The 24,760-nt window shown below is 37.7% G+C and overlaps 2 protein-coding genes across 2 annotated transcripts in view; both read left to right on the top strand.

The window, feature by feature from the left end:
* The first annotated feature begins 1,521 nt into the window (after positions 1-1,521).
* Positions 1,522-4,308, top strand: LOC109061652 (zinc finger protein ZIC 2-like). The gene is made up of 3 exons (XM_019078757.2): positions 1,522-2,752; positions 3,166-3,329; positions 3,440-4,308. The coding sequence occupies exons 1-3, from the start codon at positions 1,825-1,827 to the stop codon at positions 3,626-3,628; spliced, it is 1,281 nt and encodes a 426-aa protein (XP_018934302.2). The 5' UTR covers positions 1,522-1,824; the 3' UTR covers positions 3,629-4,308.
* A 1,652-nt stretch (positions 4,309-5,960) lies between these two features.
* The window catches only part of pcca (propionyl-CoA carboxylase subunit alpha), a 49,009-nt gene continuing 30,209 nt past the window's right edge, over positions 5,961-24,760 (top strand). The window contains exons 1-7 of the mRNA XM_042716365.1: positions 5,961-6,100; positions 7,626-7,700; positions 9,643-9,690; positions 9,880-9,948; positions 11,977-12,090; positions 12,328-12,381; positions 23,370-23,501. Of these exons, the coding sequence (XP_042572299.1) occupies positions 6,047-6,100; positions 7,626-7,700; positions 9,643-9,690; positions 9,880-9,948; positions 11,977-12,090; positions 12,328-12,381; positions 23,370-23,501 (546 nt within the window). The 5' untranslated portion in view covers positions 5,961-6,046. The remainder of the gene's footprint in view (positions 6,101-7,625; positions 7,701-9,642; positions 9,691-9,879; positions 9,949-11,976; positions 12,091-12,327; positions 12,382-23,369; positions 23,502-24,760) is intronic.

Here is a 24,760-nt window from a genome sequence, read left to right on the forward strand (position 1 = left end):
TCATAAATCTCATCCCTCGAAGAATGATCAACGCAAAATAATTCTGAATATATTTTTTATTATGTGAGCCTGAGATATTTTAATTGACCAGTGGAGTAAATGTTTTTGAATTTTATTCATGAAGTTGTTCTGTGCGCTTTAGAAAAGGCGAAAAGGGTCAGTTGTTCTTTCTAACCTCTTGGCATTGTTGGTTTTATACTCATGGCATAGCGGCGTCTCTCCGTCTGTGTATGTCACCAATTCAAGACTGGCCACGTAAATATGTGTCTAAAGGTTAGATATCCTCTGAAGAGGAACAATTCATCCACAATGGAGAGACTTCCCATCTCACCACCGTTGTCAGGACAACCCGAGCGGTATCCGAGCCCATAATAAGTTTCAGTTCAAAGCCGGTGACTTACCTCTTTACAACACTCTCATGTCTCTTCCTTCCTTCTCTTTGACTGCTCATTCTGAGACCTAAGGCTCGAGCCCTTGTCCAAATAAGCTATTGACAAAAGTGTTGGTTTTCGGAGACGCTGCAGAGGGACACTGTTTTTATATTATAGCTGATTCTGTTACAACAAGGTCGAATATAGCCTTAATAACTTCTTAAAATAGGTTAGATTAAGATCAAATATCAAATGTAATTAGGTTCCTGTGACCACTGCATGTGTAGGATTCGAATTAAAAATAATTTTCAGATGGCAATTTGCAATTAGTGTTAGCCTACTCTTTTAAAGGTGTTCTATTTAACACAGCTCAAAACGTGGCTTTACAATTTTGTGAAATTGTAAAAATAACTCCCACAGCTTGACACAAGAGACCGAAATAAAGACATTTTCGTTAAATATTTCATTTATAAAGATCACGTTTTATGCAGCTGTGCAATTTGGTGATGAACAAAATATAGGCTATAGCCTATAAAAACGAGGACGAAGTCAACACTTCGTTTTGCAGGTCACCATAACGCAATCGCGCGCACTGCAGTAATCTGCACCCAAACCGGTGATATATTTGAAACCTTTTTCACTGATGTGCATGCTGTAGAAGGAAAGACCGCGTTATAGTTTATAGTAAAAGCTTCAAATAGAATGAGCTCACAAATGAAACCTCCACTCTGGAAAAATTATTAAATGTCACAGTGAGCGATTTATCGAATCTGTTCATAGGTTTTACAGAAGTAGCTAAATAAGAGAGACCTACACGTTTAACTTATAACTTATTAAATAGATGTGTTAAATACAGAAACTGCATTCAAACCAAATAATGACCTAATAATAAATAATATTGTAATACAGTGTTTTGCATTTCATTCATTCCCCCTCCCCTCACATCCAGCACAGACTATTCCCTCGTAAACGCATAAAACTGGGCGGAGCCACAAGAACCGTCAGCCCTGATTACTCGCGGTGAGTAAACGTTTGATTGGACGAGTGAACAGGATTTGGGAGTTACACAGACCAATGACATTCTTAGATTTGGGAAACGGGGTTACTGTCGTGAGGGGGCGTGGGGTGCCCTGGAGAGACCCCAGAGATAAGCGCAGTCAGGAGCGCAAAAACACTCAGTTGGATACACGACGCACAGAGAACCTGCGCAACCGCAACTAGTTTCACTTTGGCGCACTAATTGTACCGATGTACAAATTGTATACATTTTTTGCAGCTTTTCCATCGTGTCAAAAGGATTTATTTGATTTGACTATAACTTCATCACTTGGTATGAGTTTTAGTTATAGCCGTATTACGAGCAATTAACAGCCACTCATTGTATTTATATCCTACTTTTGTTTTCCTTTTTAAACGCGGGTGTAGTCGCATCTTGTAATCAAAAACCGTGGTGATGTTACTGGATGCCGGCCACCAAATCTCTGGTTTAGGGGTTGGCACGTTCACAAGGCATCACTCGGCTGTGAGCGAGACGCAGGACAGAGATATGAGTTTCATGGAATCGGCACACATGGGCGCGTTCAAACTGAACCACCCCGATTTGTCCCCGGGCCAGAGCGCAGCTTTTGCGCCCCAAGCAACCAGCTATTCCGCGGCCGCTCTTGGAGCGCATGCGGCGGCACACGCTGCCTCGTATGCCAGTTCCACGTTTAACTCCACCAGGGAGTTTCTCTTGCGCAGCCGAGGCTTTGGGGATTCGACTCCGGGCAGCGGACAACACCCCATCTTCAGCTCCGCAGCAGGGCCTCTCCATCACTCTCACCCGGAAAGTCAGGGTCACCTACTTTTCCCTGGAATCCACGAGCAGCACGGGTCCCACCACGGCTCTCCAAACATGCTGAACGGGCGCCTTGGATTACCCGGTGAGGTTTTCGGGCGAACGGAGCAGTATCACCAAGTGCCCAATGCACGGGCCGATCCTTACGGTCAGTATGGCCTAAATATGGGTATGAACATGGCGCACCACCCCGGCGCATTCTTCCGCTACATGCGACAACAGTGCATCAAACAAGAGCTCATTTGTAAATGGATCGACCCGGAGCTTGGTGACCCAAAAAAATGCTGCAGCAAAACTTACAGCACCATGCACGACCTGGTCACGCATGTGTCCACGGAGCATATCGGCGGCCCAGAACAGTGTAACCACGTCTGCTTTTGGGAGGACTGTCCACGGGAGAGCAAGCCATTCAAGGCAAAATACAAACTGGTGAATCATATCCGAGTGCACACGGGAGAGAAACCATTCGCGTGCCCCTTCCCGGGATGTGGCAAGGTGTTCGCGCGCTCAGAGAATCTCAAAATACACAAACGGACACATACAGGTGATTATTTAGTGAAGTTCTTTTAAACATGGCTTTTTATTGAATCGCGCAGTACTTGAGTTTAAATGGCCATTTCAGTCTCAAAGCTAGAACTTTAACCTTGTTCTTCAGTAAAACTCGTTTTGCATACGTTTGTTACGAACTGGTGTCTCAACAATAGCAAGACAAGTTAGTTTAAGATATGAAATCCTATAGTGATGTTTTATAATTAAAAACGGATGCTTCTGTAAGTATGAATTGCTCTTGAATTTGAATGCGTAAATAGCTACGATTGCGCCATCACCCCTTTTGCAGCATCAGCCCACTTTTCTGAGAGGGTAGGCTACTTGTAGTGGCATTCACTGACTCTGTATGTAAAGTTCTAACCAGTGTGGTAAAACATACATCTAAATAGAAAATATTTTGTCTTTCAGGAGAAAAACCGTTCCAGTGTGATTTCGACGGCTGTGACAGACGTTTCGCCAACAGCAGTGACCGGAAGAAGCACATGCACGTTCACACGTCTGACAAGCCATATCTGTGCAAACTGTGCGACAAGTCTTACACTCATCCCAGCTCCTTAAGGAAACACATGAAGGTGAGAATTCAAACCACATGACAGATATTCTCTGTTCTCCAATCTATTACCGTGCACGTCATGGTTTAGTCAGAATGAACTGATTCTAAGTTTTTTTATTCCCTTTGTAGGTTCACGACGATCAAGTTCCAGTGGCCGACTCCTCTCCTGCCGGAAGCTCCGGGTACGAGTCCTCCACTCCCTCCAGCTTGATCTCTCCGTGTTCAGAAACGCACAGCACCATGTCGCCGGACTCTGCCGCGCTCAACAGCAGCGGTCACGGCAGCTTAGCGTCCAATTTTAGCGAGTGGTACGTTTAAGGACTCCGCCAAGAACTGCATATAAAAGAAAATATTATTTGTAAATAATAAATGAGGGTTTATGTTCTCAGCATGTCGAAGATTCAGTGTTGCACTGTGACTCAAGAAAAAGTATTATGTGACTAAAATGAAGGCTGTTTTCTTATATGAAAAATAAAATTTCCTTTGGTAATTTGCCAAAGACGAATGATGGATGTATTTTTCTGACTGTATAAATGTTTTACAGTAAGGTCGTGTCAAGTTACGATGTTTGAATACAATATTCCTGTCATTAGAATATAGAGTATTTGACGTTACATGATTGTCTTACCATAAAAGTATTAACGGGGATCCTAAGTGCCGAAGTCAAATGTTGTGCGTTAAAATGGACACAATTATGTGAATGTATGTTATTGTAAGAATTATTTCCATGTATGTTACAGATATCTGGAAATCATCCACTTCGAATAATTTTGAGAAAAGCCTCTTGTTTTTAAATTATGGTAGCCTATACTTGATTAAAAATACTAAATATTTATGAAAAACTCCTCGACTAAAATGTGTACAGAATTGTTACCTTTAAAGTGTTTGTACATTGTTATTCAGTTCAAGATGTAAATTCTTGCGATAACTAATGCCAAACCGTAAAATGAAGGAAAATATATAAAGACAATAAAAGGAAACAAAAAATAAAACCAAATGTTTCATTCGTTAATTCACAGACCCAGACTTTTCTCCTCTGTAGTGGACATTATTTTTGAGTGACTTTCTCTGAGATCTTTCATCACGTCACAGCACATAATTCAGGGCTTTTCAGAGATAACAAATGTTTGGAGGTTTGACTATGACCACGCCCTCTCCTTATTCTTTAAAAATGTCTGACGTCTATGATCAAATTTAACGCTCTGCATATGATAATATTTTATTATAATTTAAATCTGACTCATTTTTAAATTAATTGTAATAATATTTCTGTTAACATATGAAATATTAGATATTATTATGAAAATCTTGCCAGTTATTACTCCCATTATTACACTTGAAGATTCAGAAGCCAAGTGCCATCTGAAATTTTCTTCTAAAATTAGCATTTTTTCCCAGGCTCTCATGTGTAGGTTCAGAACATAAATAACTGACCATAAATATAGGAGCCTGAAAAAAAAAAGGAAAATTTTGAAGAAAATTTCAGATGGCACTTAGAGGCAGTTTGCATATGAACTCTTCACTTTTTTTTTTCTTTTCATGCTGCCCCACGAACACATTAATATGCAAATTAGATATGGTGTAGCCTGTAGATACAATGTATATAATGGGAAAAACTCTTATGGCCATTTTACACACATACTGCATAAAGCAAAATAGTACATCAAATCTTTCATAACATAGTTGAGAATCATCTTTGTACAAAGTTTGGTATAAAACAAAAATCCTGAAACCTAAAAATGTATTGGTGATTTAAAAAAAAAAGAAAGAAAAAAAAACATTGTTTTTGCCTATTCATGTCATTTAATTTATTTATTTGTTTGTTTATTGATTTATTAATTAAATTGAGTCCTGGTGTCATCTACAGAGGACAGCATAACATTTGCATACAATATCATTCTTCAAAGTTGTTATTTTTCCATTTTTTCTTATGCTCTAAAAATTGTAATGACATGAACAAATACTAAATTCACAAAAAAAAAATAAAAAAAAAAAAATAAATAAAAAAAAAAAAAAAAAAAAAAAAAAAAAAAAATTCCCCCAGGAGGATATGATACGAACAACTGTGATTCAAAATGACATAATGACCTATATATTATTCTTTGCGGTTATCTTTGGCTGTTTTTTTCCCCGCATCATACTAGCTAGACTACATTCACAAACACAAATGGTCTGAAAGTCCTCATACAAAAGTTTCAGGGAGTATAGCTGTATGATTGCCATTACATCTTCAACAAAATAGAAATTAGAAATACACTGTTATTGTCACCATCATTTGCAGCATTGGTTTTCTGGATGTTTACTTTCAGGAAAATGTTTCAATAAAAAACAAATAAATAAAAATTATAATGTGATGAATAATTGTACCTCCTTAATAGTTTAATCTGTTCCAAATTGAAAACATTTTAATACAAAATAGCCTACATGCCAAATAAAATAAATAAATTACCAAATAAATTAATAAAAAAATAAATACAAAAAAACTTTAACAACTGCCACCCATTTTAGTAAAATATTTAAAATAATGTTTAATGCATAGTCATAATTTAGAGATTCGTGCAGATGCAATAGAAAAGCCTTCAAGGTCACGGTTTTTCTCAGCAGCCTGTCGTGTCCCCCCGTCTCGGTCTCTGACACATCTGAGCACATCTGATTGGTCGAGAGGGCAAACACCCCCAAACTCTGTGTATTACGTCATAAGAGCGCGCCGCCCTACTCTCGGCAGCTGCGGTTATCATGGCGGCTTACAGAAGCGCTGCAGGTTTTCAAAGAGTTCTGCATGCTGTTAAGGTGAGCTTTTGATATTTTAAATCGCTTCTTGCAGGAAAATAATTCATTCAACGAATCTGCTGATTTGTGAGAATTGTAAACAAAGCATTGATTTGTTATCAGACCAAGCGCTCTGACTTGTCTTAAAAGATCCGCAAGAATGTTCACTTGACTCATCACGACACACGGACAGTTTGATTGATTCGTAACTGTCAAGTATTATTTATGAAACATCACTTGGTCCTTATAAGTGTATGGTGTGTCCTTCATTGTTGTCGTTGAAGAAATCACGACCAGATGTCTTTATCACTGATGATTGTGAACTCATGTCAATGTCAAAATGATTTCATGAAGAGTTTAGCAGATGCAGCTGTGCTGGACGTATTTAAAGACGTTTTGTCTGTGCAGAGAATATGTATTGAATATTTCATTAAAAGATTCCTAATAGCAACAACTTTGAAAACAGTTTATATTTTTGATTGGATCTAGTTTCCACTTTTGTCAAGGACAATCAGTCAGTCAGATAGTTTTTGCTGATTCAAACTGTAAATCACAAACCTTCATTGTCCATTTTGAGTCGTTATAAACCATGTTCTAATAGTAGATTTCATATGAATTAAACACAAATGCCATTTAGACAGTTTTATTACTGACTATATATATATGTATATATGTCTATATATGTGTGTGTGTATATATGTATGTCAAAAGTTGTATTTGTTAACATTAATTAATGCACTGTGACGTGAACAAACAACAAACAACTGTATTTTTATTAACTAACAAAGTTTAATAAATACTGTATCAAATGTATTGCTCATAGTTAATGTTAGTTAATACATCAGTGTCAACAAATGAAAACTTATTGTAAAGTGTTACCCTCGAAAACTATGTCTTGCCTGATAGAGAAAAATATCTAGTTGACAAAACCGCTAAATTATAAAATTTAAAAATTAGTCAGAAGAGTTTAGTAACCTTATGTTAAGTGACATAAGCAAACAGACAAGCTTTATCCACTAAAACATTTATTTAGCTTTCAGTTTCAGTCGCCAATTCAAGTAAAAACCAAATATATATATATATATATATATAATCTGTGTTGATGGTGGTGTCTTTCATGTTTCGTTACTGTACCTGAACACTATGCTAGTGGTCCTATAACACTGTCACTTGTTTTGAATGAAGTTATAAACCAGAGGTACCCAAACGTTTTACTATGAAGGGACAAACGGTTGTGGGTTGAGAGTAAATTCCCCATTATATCCATTTATATTCTACTAAAATATAAAATGTATAATTTTTGTAAAATCAAATTCACTTATATTTTTTACATTTCAATGCAAAAGGTAGATGGAGAATAAATAAAAATAACCAAATAAATACATAAATCCCAAAATGATTAATTAGACAAGAAGAAATGCTTCAATTGGATGTTTCTCCAATGGCAAAGGTCATCAAGTGTCACCGTTGGTCTGCTGGTCCTGGTTTGGACGCCTCTGTTTCATTCAGTCAGTGGTGGTGACAGAATCGTCTCTCTGTGTTTTAGCATGTCTGTTTTAGCAAGCAGAGGTGCGGTGTTATAATCTGCCGGTACTCTACAGTATATGACCCAACTGAGAAGGTAAGTCTGTTTATAAGAGTGTTTGATATTGATTGATGTTTCACTTTTCTTTACTTGTGCATTCTTGTTTCCTTTCCTACATCTTAGTGCATGAACACTACTGTGGTTCTATGCAGTTGTTGTCTGTCAGTTTGTATGATAGGACCCAAATGAGATCTTGGGTAAGAAAAAACTAACTAAAAAAACTTTGTACAGTATCAACTATCTTTTATGTCAGTTGAAATGTCCTTTGGGATGAATGAGGAAACCGTTGATTTCTATACATAAATGCCATATTAGCAGTGATTACTTGACTGCATTTGAAACCTAGTTATTCAAATGGACACTATTGGTCAAAAGACTTTTGCAATGTTTTTAAAAAAAGTATTTTTTTGTGCACTATAGTTGCATTTATTTGATCAAAACTACAATTAAAACAGTAATATTGTGAAATATTTCATTTTCTACAGCCATTACTCCAGTATCATGTCACATGATCCTTCAAAATCGTTATAGTACACTGATTATTTTTATTTTTTTGCATATTTATTTATTATTTTGCACTTTTTCTCCAGCAAAAATGCCCTAAATTATAATCATAATTTATAATTTTACACACATTCTATTTTAAATAAATTATTATTTTTATTTTATTAAAGGATCAGGAAAAATGTATCAGTCTCAAAAAAAAAATGTTGAGCAGCAAAAACAAAAGCAATGTTTTCAACATTGATAACAAGAAACTTTATTAATAATTGAGCACTGACACCAAAGATTTCTGAGGGATCACATGATACAGAAGACTGGACCAGTGGCTACTGAAAATTCAGGAACCGTAATAAATGACATCTTAACATATATTCACACTGAAAACAGTAATAATATTTCCCAATATTAGTGTATTTTAATCATATAAATACATCCTTGGTCAGCAGAAGAAACTTCTTTCAAAAAAATAAATTCTTTTGACTGATGGTGTATAAATATTTGTGTCAACAGTAATCTTTACAAGCTCATTTAATTTATCATTAGTGTTAGATTTTTCAACACAATTGTTGACCGTTAGAAAACTCTATCATAGATATCTATGCTTCCTGCAACCATAGGCTGCAAACTGTTGCAGCATTTCCAATAAAAATGAATGGTTTGGTTAGTGATGGTGATGAGTAGTCAAGATGATGGACATGTTGATGTGTCTGGAGCAGTAGAATGAGGTATCTACACATAGATATCCATACAAGAAATAAGGAAGCCTATTATTTGACACACACCCCGTATATCAAGGTCAAGATTCTCTTTGCATACTCTCTCAGCCTCTACACTCCCAAAAGCCTGTTGCATCCATGAAGCTTTGATGTTTTATTCTCCCACAATCAGCCTTTGCCTGGAGCTGTGTGTGTGTGTGTGTGTTTGTGTTTGTGTTGTGAGATTGGGGGTGTAGCAATATGAGCAAATGGGGAAATATGCTTTGAGTTTAAGAATGTGTTCTTGTATACACATGGCCCTAGGCTCATCTTGACACATGGTTTATAGGCAGACACTTCCTTCAGTTTTTCCATAAATTGTTTACACGTGGCAGACAACATTAGCAAAGCTTAATGCTTTGATCTTTAAGGCACACTTACATCCACCGTAACAGTCACAATCATCTAGATCTCCTTCGTTTTAAACTTGTGTATGTTTATAACACTTCATGGAATAGATAACTGTAGTTTAGTATATAAGTATATATAAATACCTGATACGGGTTTAATTATGATCATTATGTATATTCAGTTCTGCACTTAGAACTTGATCTCAAAGGTCTTTATCTCTTCTCTCTGTCTTCTGTCATCTAAAAAGCAGTGTGTGTTGTAAAGCTTTCACTTACAGCTAAATGAGTTGAGCTTTAGTGAGTGTTAGAGACACACACTGTGGACAAAACAAATGTCTTAATCGCCCTGTTCCCTTTTCCTTTCCACAGACCTTTGATAAAATCCTCATTGCAAACAGAGGCGAGATCGCCTGCAGGGTGAGTGAGTGTGTGTGTTCTTCACCAGGACGTTCCTTTCAGTGTGTTTAAGGCAAAACATTAGATTTGTCTTAAGGCCATTTTCATTTTAAATCAGGATGAAGTCCTAGATGTATATGTAACATTCGGTACATTTTTGCTACTATGAAATGAAAAACATTCATATTCATTCTTTGTTTCCATTCATAGGTGATTAAAACATGTAAGAAGATGGGCATCAAGACAGTCGCAGTTCACAGCGATGTGGACTCCAGTGCGGTAAGAGAAATGAATATTCAGATGTACTCTAAAAAAGGACAAAAACATTGAGGTTCAAAAGTCTGAAAGCACATTGATTGAAAAACTAATTTAAAGTTGAAAATCATTCACTTGTTAATTCTCACTAATTAAGACTCACTCGTATTTTGCTGAAAGGTAAAGAACCGCCATCATGTCATTTCAGTAGGACTCAGCAGATTTTACTTTCTTACCAGGAAGCAGTTTAGAATTTTGGCCATAAGAGTTTCTGATGTAAGAGTTTATTCATTGGTTGTCATTATGTTTGAAACTATTCTGTTCTTATAATGAAATTATCCTTTGGTGCTGTAATGGCATAAAAAATAAAAAGCAAAAGTTTTTGACATTTCAGACATATTTAATATATAATATATGTATGTGTGTATACAGTATATGTATATATAAAATATGCACACACCCATATACACATACCCTCATGTTGTTTCATAGCTGTATGTCCTATATGTTCTGAAGAATGCTGGTAAACTAAAAATTGGTTACCATTTATTTTCCATAGAGGCAAAAAAAAAGGTCAAACAGGTTTGGGATTTCTTGGAAGTGTTAACTATTAATTTTTTTTAATCTTCTTATTAAAATTGGTATGCTGTTAATATCATTTAATTAAAATTCTTGTATTAAATGAGAAAAATGCAAACTAGAAACATAATTTCCTTTTGGCCCCACTGTATATTATGTTTGATAATTCATTAAAAACTTCCACATATCAAAGCAGAGATTGTTATTACAACAGCTCGTATATACTGTACATCAAGACTGTGAAGCATTTGAAATGAGAAATAGATTGGGTGAAGCAGGTTAGTCATCTGGAGGCAGTCTAGAACTAATATCTAAATTAGACCCCACTACACTTTTACAAGCATTGCAAGATAAACCAAAGCTTTTGCTCCTGTCGCCTTTATCTTTCCATGGAGTGTAATCCTCTGTTGCCATGATTGATAGCTGTCAGTTTTCACCCCCTCCTATTCCATATGCATGAGAGTTTGATAGAGGCAGTGTTTTAAACTCAGCTCGTCCCCCTGCTGTGTTCTGTGCTGGATTGTGGGAATGATGGGGAGAGTGGGGGGAGGTTAGAGGTGGGGATCTTTCGCATTTGATTTGCAGCTTCCAAAGAGCATCTAAATGAAGATGTTTAAACAGAGCAGTGGGGGTAAGCTGGACTCTGTGTGGGGAAACAAATTGACATTAGAAGTCCATATACTGACCCCGGGATTGATGTGTTGAAATATTTCACAAACACACTCCTAATGCAGACTCTTTCTTTCAGCTCGACTTTTATATTTCCTAATGTCATTTTCTGAAACATCATGAAAGATAAATGTATTTATTTAGTAATTTAGCATTTACATTAAAGTGTTCCATTAAAAGCAAACAGGACCCACAGGCTGTCTCACGTACCCTCTAGTTAACAGGGTCGGTGCTGACAGAAAAAGAAGTTTATTAGGCTTCTGAAACAAATGGCAGGGAGCCGTCAAGTTATGCGCTGCATTAAAAGGCTCAGACAGCATACTCATTAAACTCAGTGTCAGTGAAAACACATCTAGATTTGTCTGTGCGATTCAAAACCAAGTGAGTTTATTTTAATTCATTTTATTTAATTTTAAGAAATTGTTTTGGTAGGTGATCCTTAAAGTTAGATGTTGCTGTGTTTGTCTGCGTCTGTCCTTTGGGCTCATTTGAGTGTCTTGCAAACTCCTCCACCTCTGTTTGCGTCACCCTCGTTAAACGTGAGGGAAAACGACTTTGTGTCTCCCTTTTTACACATGTGTGGAAAACATTAGCAGAGAAGCAGCAGTTGGCTAGCGAGTCTGTTTCAAGCCTCCCCTGTTGCTGCAGTTGTCAGTATTAATGCTTTCCCGTTGTGAAGTCTGTCACTCTGTCAGCTCAGTTGCTTCACATAAATCATAAGCAAACCAGTTTTTCAGACAGTTCAAAAAACGCAATGTGACATAAGGATTTCAACAATTTTCCTGTGTGTTTTTGTTCCCCCAGGTTCATGTGAAGATGGCTGACGAGGCTGTGTGTGTTGGCCCTGCCCCTACAAATAAAAGTTACCTGAACATGGATGCTATCATGAACGCCATCAAGCAGACTGGAGCTCAAGCTGTGAGTGTGTGTGTGTGTGTGTTTATGTGTAAGGTCAAACACAGGGGACTTAAGCACAGTTGAAGCCTAATCCATGTTGGTGTAAACAAGGTCATATATTATTAACACGGTGCCCTGGACAGTGTTATTATCTGTAAACGGAGTTGATGCAGTGAAGCTGTTAAATGTTGCTTGTATAGCATGAATTGTATGGATGCATGTAGGTAAATATTTTTTTTCTCTTTCTCTCACTTATAGGTTCATCCTGGCTATGGATTCCTGTCTGAAAATAAGCAGTTTGCCAAGAGACTGGTGAGTTTGCATTTTCCCTGAAAGAGAAAGAAATGTGGATAGTTAAAGAAAAGAAATATTTAAATGAGTTTGTGTTCGAAGTTGGGGGCAGAGTAGCCCCTTCACTTATTGTTCTACATTGGCCAGTGTCCCTCCCTCACACACACACACACACACACACACACACACACACACACACACAGTTTTTGTAATTAACAGCTCGGACCCCCCAGTAGTAATTTAATTAAAGGTGTGAGTTGTAAGGTGAGAAGATTATTTGCAACCCAAATGAAGGCAGAAAGGCCAAAAGGGTAATTTGATAAAGAGACTCATTCCACATTCACATTCGTTTCTTTTCTTTTTTTTTAAGGACAGTGCTGTATCTCTTAGAATTTAACCAGTTCTGATTGTATAAGTCCATTTACGTGATACTGAGTGAATTTACATTACCATTCAATAGTTTGGGGTCATACGATTTTTTTAATATCTCTAAAAGAAGTCTTTTCAGCTTACCAAGGCTGCATTTATTTGTGAAATATTACTATTATTTAAAATAACTGTTTTCTATTTGATTATATGCTAAAATGTATTTCATTCCTGTGATGCAAGGCTGTGTTTTCAGCAGTCACTCCAGTGATCCTTCAGAAATCATTTTAATATGCTGATTTGCTGCTCAACAAAAAATTCTTATTGATATCAGTTTTAATATCAGTATTTTTGGAGAAACCATGATACATTTTTCCATTTTATATTAATACATGATTATTTGATGAGTAGAAAGTTCAAAAGATTATTTGAAATAAATCTTTAGTAACATTATAAATGTCTTTACTGTCACTTTTGAGCAGATTAATGCAAGCTTTCAGAGTAAAGGTATTTCTTCCAAAAAAAAAAAAAAAAAAAATTGTACTGAGCCCAAACCTTTGAATGGTAGTGTAGGTGGTTGATCTGATTTTGTTATAATTCAGATCAAATCAACTGATTCATTAAAAAATGCTTGATTCTAAAAGTACGATTCATTTAAGAATTAGCCATTGCAAAGTCTCTCGTAATCCCTCATGGAAAGCTAGGGTGGATGTGGAGAATTTCGGAGGGTTTCTTATTAAAAAAAAAAACTGTTGTATGGCTTCAGAAGACTTTCATAAATAATGCTATGGACTTCTTTTGGGGGGTAAAAGAACATACAGAATATTATTCAAAAAATGTTTATTATGTTTTTCATGGAAGAAAGTAAAACTATTTTAAAACAACATTACAATGTACAAATGTTTAATAGAATTAATTTTTTTGGGTGAACTATCCCTTTAACCCTGTGCCCCAAAATAATTAAGCCAAGCTCTCCAGTACTGACAAGTGCATGTGCCAACATCCAGCTGTGCCTTAGTGTTGCCATGGCAACTAAACTCCAGCTACCATCTTTTTTTAACCCTTCAATCGATTCTGACTAAATAAGGACATGCTTGGTGTCACGGCAGGTCTCAAACACACACAGAGAGTTCGCATGGGGCCGTCACTCTCTTTTTTTTTTGATCTAGATATTTTCACTTTTTTTAGGATTCCAGATTTCTTCTGCCAGATATCTTCTTTTTGCTTGGTTTGCTGCATTGTAGAACAGAGAAAAGATGAACAAACAGAATTTTAGAATAGAGATGAGTGAAGACAACATGACTCTCTTTTTTTTTTTCTCTCTCGTTTCCTTGTTACTTTTGTCCACAGTAGTCAATCATGGTTATTTATTGTACAATATACACATCTCTGGTGCGTGTATCATGCGTTACGTGTCTTACTCTCTTTAGTGTAGTACGACGTGAGACTCTCCTGGCAGAGTTTCCGGCAGCAGCGCTGATGTGCTGCTAGATCTCCTTTGATATAAATCACATTCAGGCAGGAGGGAAACACACATGGGGCGTTGTCACAGCAACGGAGGGCTCACGTTGATAGGTTGCCTAGAAGTAGTTTCAGATAAAATTTTCAGCTAAAAATCTAAAATAAATGAGCTTTTTTGGTGCGGTTTCGAAGGCTTTTGGTAGAACATCATACTGGTAATCAACAGAGCCCGTTAAAAATTCATCAGCATGTCAGAAGTGTTAAATATTAAGCAGTCAGGGACCTGAATCAGCTCAGCTGAACCCAGATTTGTTTCATGTCTCTTCAAGGTTGTCGACTGCATTGATGTAAAGGACACCTTTTGATTTGACTGTTATCCTGCAGTGAATGAGACACAAACTACTTCTTTTTTCTTTTTAAAATCTACATCGACTTTATGAGGAAATTCTGCCTAGCAACTAATGAATAGAAGCCTTTTAGAGTTCTTTGGTGTGTTTGTTTTTTTTTCTATAATTTTTTGTTTTATTTTTCATTTTTGGCATTTTTGTTTTTGTTTTGTTTTTTATTTATAGTTTAATGTTTTTTGGTTTTGTTTTGGAGCTATGCATCTACTCCAGGAAATGCTTTCCAACTCATGTTTATTGATGTGATGTTTGATGTTATAGCAGAACTCTACTATAAATGAAAATATACTGAAAGTTGAAGTATGGAATTTCTGCATCACTAAGGGCACCAACCAATCCTTTGCTAAGTGTTGCATTGGTTGCATGGGCCGGAATGGACTGTGACTTTGCAAAATGTATTATCTGTTATTTTTCTTCAAAGCAGTTTTTAAATTAGGCAGATTTGAGGTTAATATTTTCCACAGCCAACCAAGGAGAATAAAGAAATTTGGCTACGTCCAAATATGCATATTTCCCTATATATTCCCTACAAACAACAGTATATGAAAAGAGTAGTATTCCTAAACATAAGGCCAAAAGCACCCAGTGACCTACTTATTTCCTGTAAGATACTGACGTGTGGATCCAGTGAATAGTTGGCAACTTATGCTGTAGGTCGCATGACAATGACACGACAGATGTAGTATTGCCAGATTAAATTCATACGACATTCTTGTATACTATCGAATGGATTTTTTAACATTTAAGAAGTACTTATTCAAAAGAGGTAGGTCCTATCTACTCTGAGATTTCAGATACAGCCAGTGAGAATCCTTACTTGACGGCTGATAGCAGTAGTGTAATGAACTAAATAGTTTAGTGTTTTTAAGCATCATTGCTGTGGTACACTTTAGTTGCTATCACGTCTATTGTGGCTTGAATCAATATGTAAATGCACAGACATTGGGAAAAGGGATACCTTTTGTTACTATGATTGCCCTACCAACAACAATTTCAGCTAAATTCGGTTAAAAAACTATTCAAACACAAAATACTTTCATAAAATTACATTTAAAAAGAGCAAAATTTCTTTATATAGAACTTTATTAAGGAACTTTATTTTCTATTTCAGTTTGACTGTCCATAACAGCGTTGTCTCGACCAGTGTTGTGAGTTTAGGATGAATACCTGTTTAACTTGAATAATTGCCAACCCTGGCTAATTGGAAATGCGTGCCTCTAAATACATTTCTGCAACACCGTTATTAAGTTCATTACTGAACGTTTCAAGGCAGAGTGGCACTAAAACGCAGGTTCAAGACATTACCTGGCATATTTTTATCACATTGGTACTGGCACGTATTGATGTGTTTTTATTACGTTGCTTCAGATATGTATTGCGGTGATTCATAATTCCAATATCCGAGGAGTGTTGCTCTATCATGTAGGAAATATCCCCTACACCAAACCCAATGCTAAACCTACCTGATAGCATTAACAAATACAAATCTTTCTTATATGCTGGTTTGAACAGTTTTTTTTGGAACCGTAGTTTCACAGGATTTTTACCCAAGCTCTTCACCTCTCAAGTCGATCTCTATACTGCGTGAGCTATACCGAACAAACCTAATGAATATAAAAACCCATAATATGAAGCTAGATATGCGACGCTAATGTTCAAAAGTATCAGTTTTCAATTGTTGCAGCATGTTAAAATTGTTTTGAATTCATAACATGATATTCCTCAAGTAACTGTGCGAAAATTAGGCTTTATTAATCGAAACTCTGGACCTGCAAATCATACTTTGTGTGAAAAGGAATAAAAGTTGTCAATTTTATAGCCTCTAGTGTTTTTCAACTGGAAACTGCAGCGATTTGTGTGTATAGGTATGTTTTTTCAGTTTTGTAGAAATATATTTAGAGACGCATATTTCCAATGAGCCTGTGTTGATAATGGCAGATGGTAGAGGAGTAAAACATGTCTGAAATAATTGAATCATTTGTTCATGGTTCTGTTTGCTGTTAGTGGCATAGAAATCGCACACTTCACCTTTAAATATGATTCAATTTTGTAGCATTAATACACTTTTAGCTAATAATAAAAGTACTTTCATCTCTTACAAACATATTTTGCTGGATTTAATCCCCCTAGAATTTTACCCTGATCAAATCCCACTAAATTTCCCCCTACATCAGTCCAGAAAAAAAGTGCAAAAATCATCAGATTGTGTGTGGGCTTACAAACAAGACAGAACTGTCATAGATTAGATTAGATTAGATTCAACTTTATTGTCACTGCACATGTAAGGTACAAGGCAGCGAAATGCAGTTAGCATCTAACCAGAAGTGCAATAAGCAGTAAGTACAGAATATACAAAGTCTACAATATGTACAATAACTATACAGATAAGTATTATGGACAAAATTTACAGATTTTAAATACTATCAGCATGATATACAGATAGGTGTACTATGAACATATTATACAGATGAATATGTGAAGTGTATGTACACTATAGGCAGAACTATGAACATATGAACAATTTAAACTATTGCAATGAAAAGTAAAGTGCATAGAAAATATTTCAGTGTGCAATGGATTATTCAGTGTAGACAGTAGTGCAAGTAATAGCAAGTTTGTTGTTTTGCTTGTTGTAAATAAATAAATAAATAAAATTAATGACTTGTGCAGTCAGATGTAGTGATGAAGTGGGGGGAGGAGTCTGTGTGTATGGTGTGGGGGGTGTCAGAGGGCAGAGTTCAGCAAGGAGACAGCTGTAATGAAAAAGCTGTTCCTGGATCTGCTGGTCCTTGTTCGGAGGCTCCTGAAGCGCCTCCCGGAGGGCAGGAGGTTAAACAGTCTATGGTCAGGGTGAGAGGAGTCCTTAAGAATGCTGCGAGCTCGACGTACACAGCGTTCTCCTCTGGATGTCCTCAATAGCAGGAAGTGGTGTCCCTGTGATGCGTTGGGCAGTTTTCACCACCCTCTGCAGTGCTTTGCGGTCAGCCACCGTTGCAGTTCCCATACCAGACTGTGATGCAGCTGGTCAGGATGCTCTCGATCGCACACCGGTAAAAGTTCACCACTATGGCTGAAGACAGCTGGTTCTTCTTCAGTGTTCTGAGGAAGAAGAGGCGTTGGTGAGCCTTCTTGACCAGGCTGGAGGTGTTTGTGGTCCAGGACAGGTCCTCCGAGATGGTGGTTCCCAGGAACTTGAAGCTGGAGACACGTTCAACAACCATCCTGTTAATGTGGATGGGGTCATGCGTGCTTCCTTTCTTCTTCCTGAAGTCCACAATGAGCTCCTTTGTTTTACTGGTGTTAAGGAGCAGGTTATTGTCAGCGCACCATGTGGCCAGGTGCTGTACCTCTTCCCTGTAGGCAGTCTCATCGTTGTCACTGATGAGGCCAATCACCGTGGTGTCATCTGCAAACTTAATGATGGAGTTGGATCCATGCACAGGCTTGCAGTCATGGGTGTAGAGGGAGTAGAGAAATGGGCTCAGCACACAGCCCTGTGGTACGCCAATGTTAAGTGTGATGGTGGAGGAGCAGGTGTGGCCAGACCTAACATGCTGAAGCCTGTTGGTCAGAAAGTCCATGATCCAGTTGCAGAGGGAGGTGTTAATGTCCAGGTCTCCAAGTTTTGTGGTCAGCTTGGAGGGAATGACGGTGTTAAATGCTGAACTGAAGTCAACAAACAACATCCGTACATATGTGTTGTTACTGTCCAGGTGTGTGAGTGCAGAGTGCAGCACTGTGCATACTGCATCCTCTGTGCTCCTGTTTCTGCGGTAGGCAAATTGATGTGGGTCCAGTGTGGGTGGGAGGCAGTCTTTGAGGTGTGCTAGGACCAATCGCTCAAAGCACTTCATAATGATGGGTGTGAGTGCTACAGGGCGGTAGTCATTTAAGCACATCGGGGAGGAGTGTTTCGGTACTGGCACAATGGATGTGGACTTAAAACATGTTGGCACAGTTGCTTGGGTGAGGGACAGGTTGAAAATGTCTGTGAAGACCCCTGCAAGCTGCTCTGCACATGCTCTAAGCACACGTCCAGGAATGCCATCCGGGCCGGCAGCCTTGTGTGCATTGATCCGGCTCAATGCAGTGTGGACATCTGAGGAGGATAGTTTGAGAGGTTGGTGGTCTGCTGAGTGTGTGGTTTTGGTGGCCGTCTCCTTGCTGTCGCTGTTGAAGCGAGCATAAAAGTCATTTAGCTCGTTAAGGAAGGAGACGTCCGTGACCGTTGGAGTGGAGTTGCTTGGCTTGTACTCACTGATGGCCTGGATGCCCTGCCACATGCGTCGGGGGTCAGAGTTGGAAAAGTGTTCCTCTACCTTCAGCTTGTAGCAGTACTTGGCCTTTTTGATGCCCCTTTTCAGGTTAGCCCTGGATTTACTGTAGGCCTGCACGTCATCTGACCTGAAGGCAGTGTTGCGGGCTTTCAGCAGAATTCGCACCTCCTTGTTCATCCATGGCTTCTGATTAGGGTATGTTGTGATCTGTTTTTCTGATGTAACACTGTCAATGGTGGTGTTTGATGTAAGTCAGTACAGAGGAGGTATAGGTATCAATGTCCGTGTGAGAGCCACAGGCAGCCTGAGAAGCAAACATACTCCAGTCCGTGTATGTTGAAACCTGTCCTGAAGTAAAGAGTCTGCTCCAATTGGCCACACTTTGATGGTCCTCACTGATGGCTTCACACGGTTGATGAGGGGTGAATACTTGGGGGTGAGAAACAAAGAAAGGTGATCAGACTGTCCGAGGTGGGGGAGGGGGGTCGCGGTGTAAGCTCCATCAATGTTTGTGTAAACATGATCCAAAGTTTTGTCTCCTCTGGTGTGGCAGGAAACATGCTGGTGAAATTTGGGGAGCACTGTCTTTAATTTGCAGTGATTAAAATCACCCGCGACAATAAAAGCAGCCTCCGGGTGAGCAGTCTGTTGTTTACTAATGGCTGCGTGAAGTTCGTTCAAAGCAAGCTTGGCATTAGCATCCGGTGGAATATAGACTGCAGTTATTATGGTGGAAGTGAACTCCCGCGGCAGATAAAAAGGTCTACATTTAACCATGAGAAACTCTAGGTTAGCTGAGCAGTGTCTCCCAACAATGACAGTGTTCGTACACCAAGCTTTGTTAACATAAATGCACACAATCCACCACCTCTTGTCTTGCCGGAGTCATCTGCTGTTCTATCTGCCCGGAGCGTGTAGCGTCCGGCTAGCTCAATAGCATTATCGGGTACGTCGTTGTGTAGCCATGTTCATATGAAAAAAACAACATTTAAGTCGTCAATACTCTTACTGTGGGTGATGCGAAGTCGTAACTCATCCATTTTGTTCACCAGTGACCGCACATTAGCGAGGAAAAATGCTCGGTAAAGAGAGCCGGAGCGGTGTTAGCTTTAGCTTAGCTCTTAGACCTCCGCGCTTCCCCCCCCACCTTTGTTTACGATCTCGACGCCGCCTGCGAGCACTTCCGCCCGGCCGGGTAGAGTGCGCAGCCTCGGGTGTTCTGGCGATCTCAGGGATGAGTCGAAGATTGGTGATAAAACTGTTGGAAAAGTCCTCACCGATATCCAAAAGCTCCCGTCGGGTGTATGATGTTAAATAAAACAAATTCAACAATAACACACACAAAAAAAACACAAAAACAAATGCAAAAATAATATATATACTTGGTCTTAGTAATGCATCGCTTACAGAAAATAGTAAATGCAATGATTCACACACTTACAGAAAGTGTACAAGCAATTAATTTAAACCATGTGTCAGCCTCATGTTGTTAAGTATTAAGCTATTATAGTTTTTGTTTTAATTGCTTTTAATCCTTTATTGTATTTTTTCCAGACATTTTTGTCCCACTTATCCTATGCTTTTGTTAAAAGTGTCTGCTTTGTGAATAAAGTGGGCCATCCACTGCCTTCTGTGTGTGTGTGGAAATGAAGATGTCATTACATTAGCAGCTGAATAGCAATACCCCCCACATGAATAAGAGTTGAATGAGCCCCCCATCCTGAATAGCTGCCCCCTCTGCCCGACTGTTAGTACAGTTTTACGCAGCACAAACGATTGGCCAGAGCCCCTGGGCATGCGCAAGTTCAGCCTAGAGAGCTCTGTTAGGATTACCTCTACAGCCTCTTTAGCATGTTAAAAGAGAAGCGCTTTTCAATAGCAGAGAGGAGATTGAGTTTGAGTGGAGTGTGCGTGTGTGTGTGTGTGTGTGTGTGTGTGTGTGTGTGTGTGTGTGTTTTCATGCCTTTTCACTCTCTGGATGTTGTCTTGTACAAGATGTTTTCATTATCCTAGTGTTCTCCTGCTCACATACACAGTTGTACACAAGTTCTTGACACTTCTAGAAGCTCACACTCTTTTTACTGTAGTTGTAGCCGGCTTGCTGGTTGTCTGTCCCTTTGAATGTCCCTCATGTGCATTTGTGCATGTGGTACTTATACAAATGAACAGGAGGAGGAGAGAGATTGAGTGACATCTGAAAGGCCCGAGCGTTTTATTGGATTTAATTTTCCAGAACTCTGCAGAGACACTGACAGGGGTTTGAGGGAAAGGTCTCTAGCGTGACTGGGGCCACCATAATTTGTCAGTGTATTTAAACCATGATATTGTGTCCCATTTATGTATTTCATTTCATATGACCCCTTTAGTTTAGTTAACTTTTGTGTATTTAGTTTTTCATTTATTTGTTTTTGTTTTGTTTATTTTGTTCTGTATTGGAGTTCTTTTTGTTTAGTTGAGTTGTTTTTGATGTGTTTTGCAGTGTTTTATTGTAATTTTTTTTTTATTCGTTTAGTGTTTTGTTTTCTGTGTTTGCTATGTTGGGAGGATATTTTTTTGTTATTTTGTTTCAAAGTTCTTTTTGTTTTGGGGTTATTTTTTATTTTGTTCTTTTTTGTTTAGTTTACTCTCCTGTGTTTTTTTTTTTTTTTTTTTTTTTTGCTTTCGATTTCTTTTCTTCTTTTTTATTTTGGTTTGTTTAGTGTGTTTGTGCTGTTTTGTTCAGTTGTTTTTGTTTTAGTGTTTTTGTTTTGTTTTTTTGCTCTGGAGTTCTTTTCTTTGAGATAATAAAACAGTTGTTAGTTGCAACAGTTTGCACACATTTGTTTCAATCAAGCAAATACATTATTTTATATTTTATATTGCATATTATCGTATTTGGCAATAAACAGAAGAGAGAATTGTGAATCTTTTAATTTTTTTGGGCTTGCAGACTTCTGATTCAATGAAAAATAAACTCCCCTATGGTATTTGTCCACTTTATTAGTTTTAGTGATTTGTAATTACTTTAGTTGATAACAGAAGTTGATTTTGTTGACACCTTAGTTTGTTTCTTTTCCCAAGCACTTGTCAAGAACAAACAGATCACTTTTTTGGCCTCATTTAGATTTATCCTTTATCTCATGACACCATGGGTCCGGTTGGAGCTGAAAGAGTCATGGGGTCAAATCCCTCTTTTAATTACAGAGCTCCGTGGGTTCTGCGCGCCTCAGGCATACTATCTGTAGTATATTAGCCAGGAAGCAATAGCCTCCCGATTCTCGAGACTAACAAAGAAAAGAACAGATCTCCTTTTTCCCATGCTTTTTTCTGGCTTCGTTATTTAGTATGTATGTTTCAGCAGGCATTACCTGAAGCTACCTTTCTTTACTTCACCAAAGTTTATACCCCGGGGGTCTTTTTTTTGTGTGTGAAGGGATTTGATTCCCCTGGCAACAAAATTATGGTCGTTTACCTCTTTGAGGATGAGAGATTTAGATTTTCAAAATGCTGTGCATGGCCAGTGCTTATAGTAAATATGTTTTATAAAGGTATGTTTTAAAAAAATAAATGTCAAATGAGTTAACCTGTATCTGCAGACATAATAATATATGGCGACGATAATTTTATAAATAAATTTACAGATTTGCAAATAAATAAGATTTATATTTGTCTACAAAACTAATTTTGAGTATTCTTTTCATAAAATGTAATTTATTCCTGTGACGCAAAGCTGAATTTTCAGGAGCCATTATGCCAGTCTTCAGTGTCACATGATCCTTCAGAAATCATTCTGACATGATTTGCAGCTCAGGAAACATTTATTTTAATTATCAATGTTGAAAACAGTTCTGCTACTTCATATTTTTGTGCAAACTGAGATATACAGTCCAAAAGAACAGCATTTATTTGAAATGTAAAGCATGCGTAGAGCATTGCGTTAGCCTTGCAAAAGGTTGTGGGTTCAATTCCCAGGGAACTCGCATACTGGTAAAAAAATTAAATAAAATGTATAGCCTGAATGCACTGTAAGTCGCTTTGGATAAAAGTGTCTGCTAAATGCATAAATGTAAATGTATAACTGTCTTTAATCTCACATTTGATCAATATAATGCATCCATGCTGAATGAAAGTATACATTTCTTTTAATAATAATAATAAACCTTACTGATTTAAGATCATAAGAGACATACATCAGTCATGCGTGTCCAAACTTTTGACTGGTGCTGTGAAGAAAAGTGGAGTCAGATCATCATTATACACAGCTGTTTGTTATGACCAGAAGAGTACAGCTGGATCACGTAATGTTGCAGGTGTGTTGGGGTTTGATGTGGGAATAAAACCTGTGGGTGTGTATTATGATGTACAGTAAGATTATCTCTGAGTCATGTGAGTTGTGCAGCGTGACGTGACATTTTCTGATGGTTGTCTTAATAGATTTGATGCATGTAGTCATGTGCATCTGCTCAGAATAAATAACTTTGATGACATAAAATATGCCGTATTATGAATTCCTTCTCTACAGGCGGCCGAGGGGGTGTCCTTCATTGGTCCTGACACGCATGCCATCCAGGCCATGGGGGATAAGATCGAGAGCAAACTCATCGCCAAAGCTGCCAAAGTCAACACCATCCCAGGATATGATGGGGTGGTCAAGGTCAGATCAACATTTGGGATGTTTTATTTATTTATCTATTTTTATTTTTGTCCTCAGTCTTTTCCCATCCATTACTTCTCACATACTTATGCGGTTTATCTTTAAAAGCATTTTCACAAACACTTTTTCTTTTGGCCAGCTTCATGATGGGTGCTTTATCAAAACCATTTTCTTTTACTCTTCTAGCTGAGCTAAACAAACAGCTTCTTGATAAAACACAGAAATACAGTACATATGTGGTGTGGATTTTATATATATATAACAAAAAGAAACATGATTATTTACATAAAATACTTTCAAATGTGGAGTGTCACAGAGAAATCTGGGAATATCAGTTTACAGTTTTTGACTGTAAATTGTATAATAATACCAGTTATAAGTTTTTGAAGAGTTTTAATGTTTTTTTCAAGAATTCTCTTCTGCTCACCAAGCCTGTATTTATTTGATCCAAAATACAGCAAAAACAGTAATATTGTGAAAAAAGTTAACTATTTAAAATAACTGCTTTCTATTTGAATATATTTATAAAATGTATTTTATTTCTGTGATCAAAGCTGAATTTTTAGCATTATTACTCCAGTCACATGATCCTTCGGAAATCATTCTAATATTCTGATTTCCTGTTCAAACAACAATTATTATTATTATCAATATTCAAAACAGTTGAGTACAATTTTTTTCTTTTTTTTTTTTTCCTTTTTTTTTCCTTTTTTTTTCTTTTCAGAAAGATCCAAAGATCAGCATTTATCTGAAATAAAAAAGCTTTTGTAACATTATGCACTATACCATTCAAAAATGTGGAATCGGTATCAATTTTTTGGGGAAAGAAATTATTGAAATTAATACTTTTATTTAACAAGGATGCTTTAAATTAAGGATGCACTGATTGACCGGCCATAAATTGGAACCGGACGGTTTTTGCTTAAAATACGCGATCGGCAATCGGCTGGTTTTTCCGGAAGTGCAGCCACGTGCACAGGCTGCATTGTAATCTTTCGCTATCATGTCATTTGTGTGGAAGTATTTCAAAATCTGTGCGCAGGACACGGGCAGCCGTTCAGCACTGGAAGTGCAGAGCTACATGTCTGAGGCACAGATAGCAGGAAGCGAACAGCCTACTGCACAAAATAAGAGCCCCTTTCCTGTGCTCACTGAAGCTGCGCGAGCGTACTGTACCTGTCCGCGCCCTGCACAAGCGTACTAGACAGTGAAGGGATGTTCAGCTAAACTTCTCGCGTGTTGGATGAGAAACGAAAAGG

This window comes from Cyprinus carpio, chromosome B1, assembly GCF_018340385.1.
Source record: "Cyprinus carpio isolate SPL01 chromosome B1, ASM1834038v1, whole genome shotgun sequence".
Lineage (NCBI taxonomy): Eukaryota > Metazoa > Chordata > Actinopteri > Cypriniformes > Cyprinidae > Cyprinus > Cyprinus carpio.

Bases quoted from the DNA above. Each gene is read 5' to 3' on its own strand.
- LOC109061652 (XM_019078757.2), top strand. From the start codon at position 1,825: ATGTTACTGGATGCCGGCCACCAAATCTCTGGTTTAGGGGTTGGCACG. The intron at 2,753-3,165 runs GTGATTATTTAG...TTTGTCTTTCAG, and splicing joins ACACAAACGGACACATACAG to GAGAAAAACCGTTCCAGTGT. The intron at 3,330-3,439 runs GTGAGAATTCAA...TTCCCTTTGTAG, and splicing joins CCTTAAGGAAACACATGAAG to GTTCACGACGATCAAGTTCC.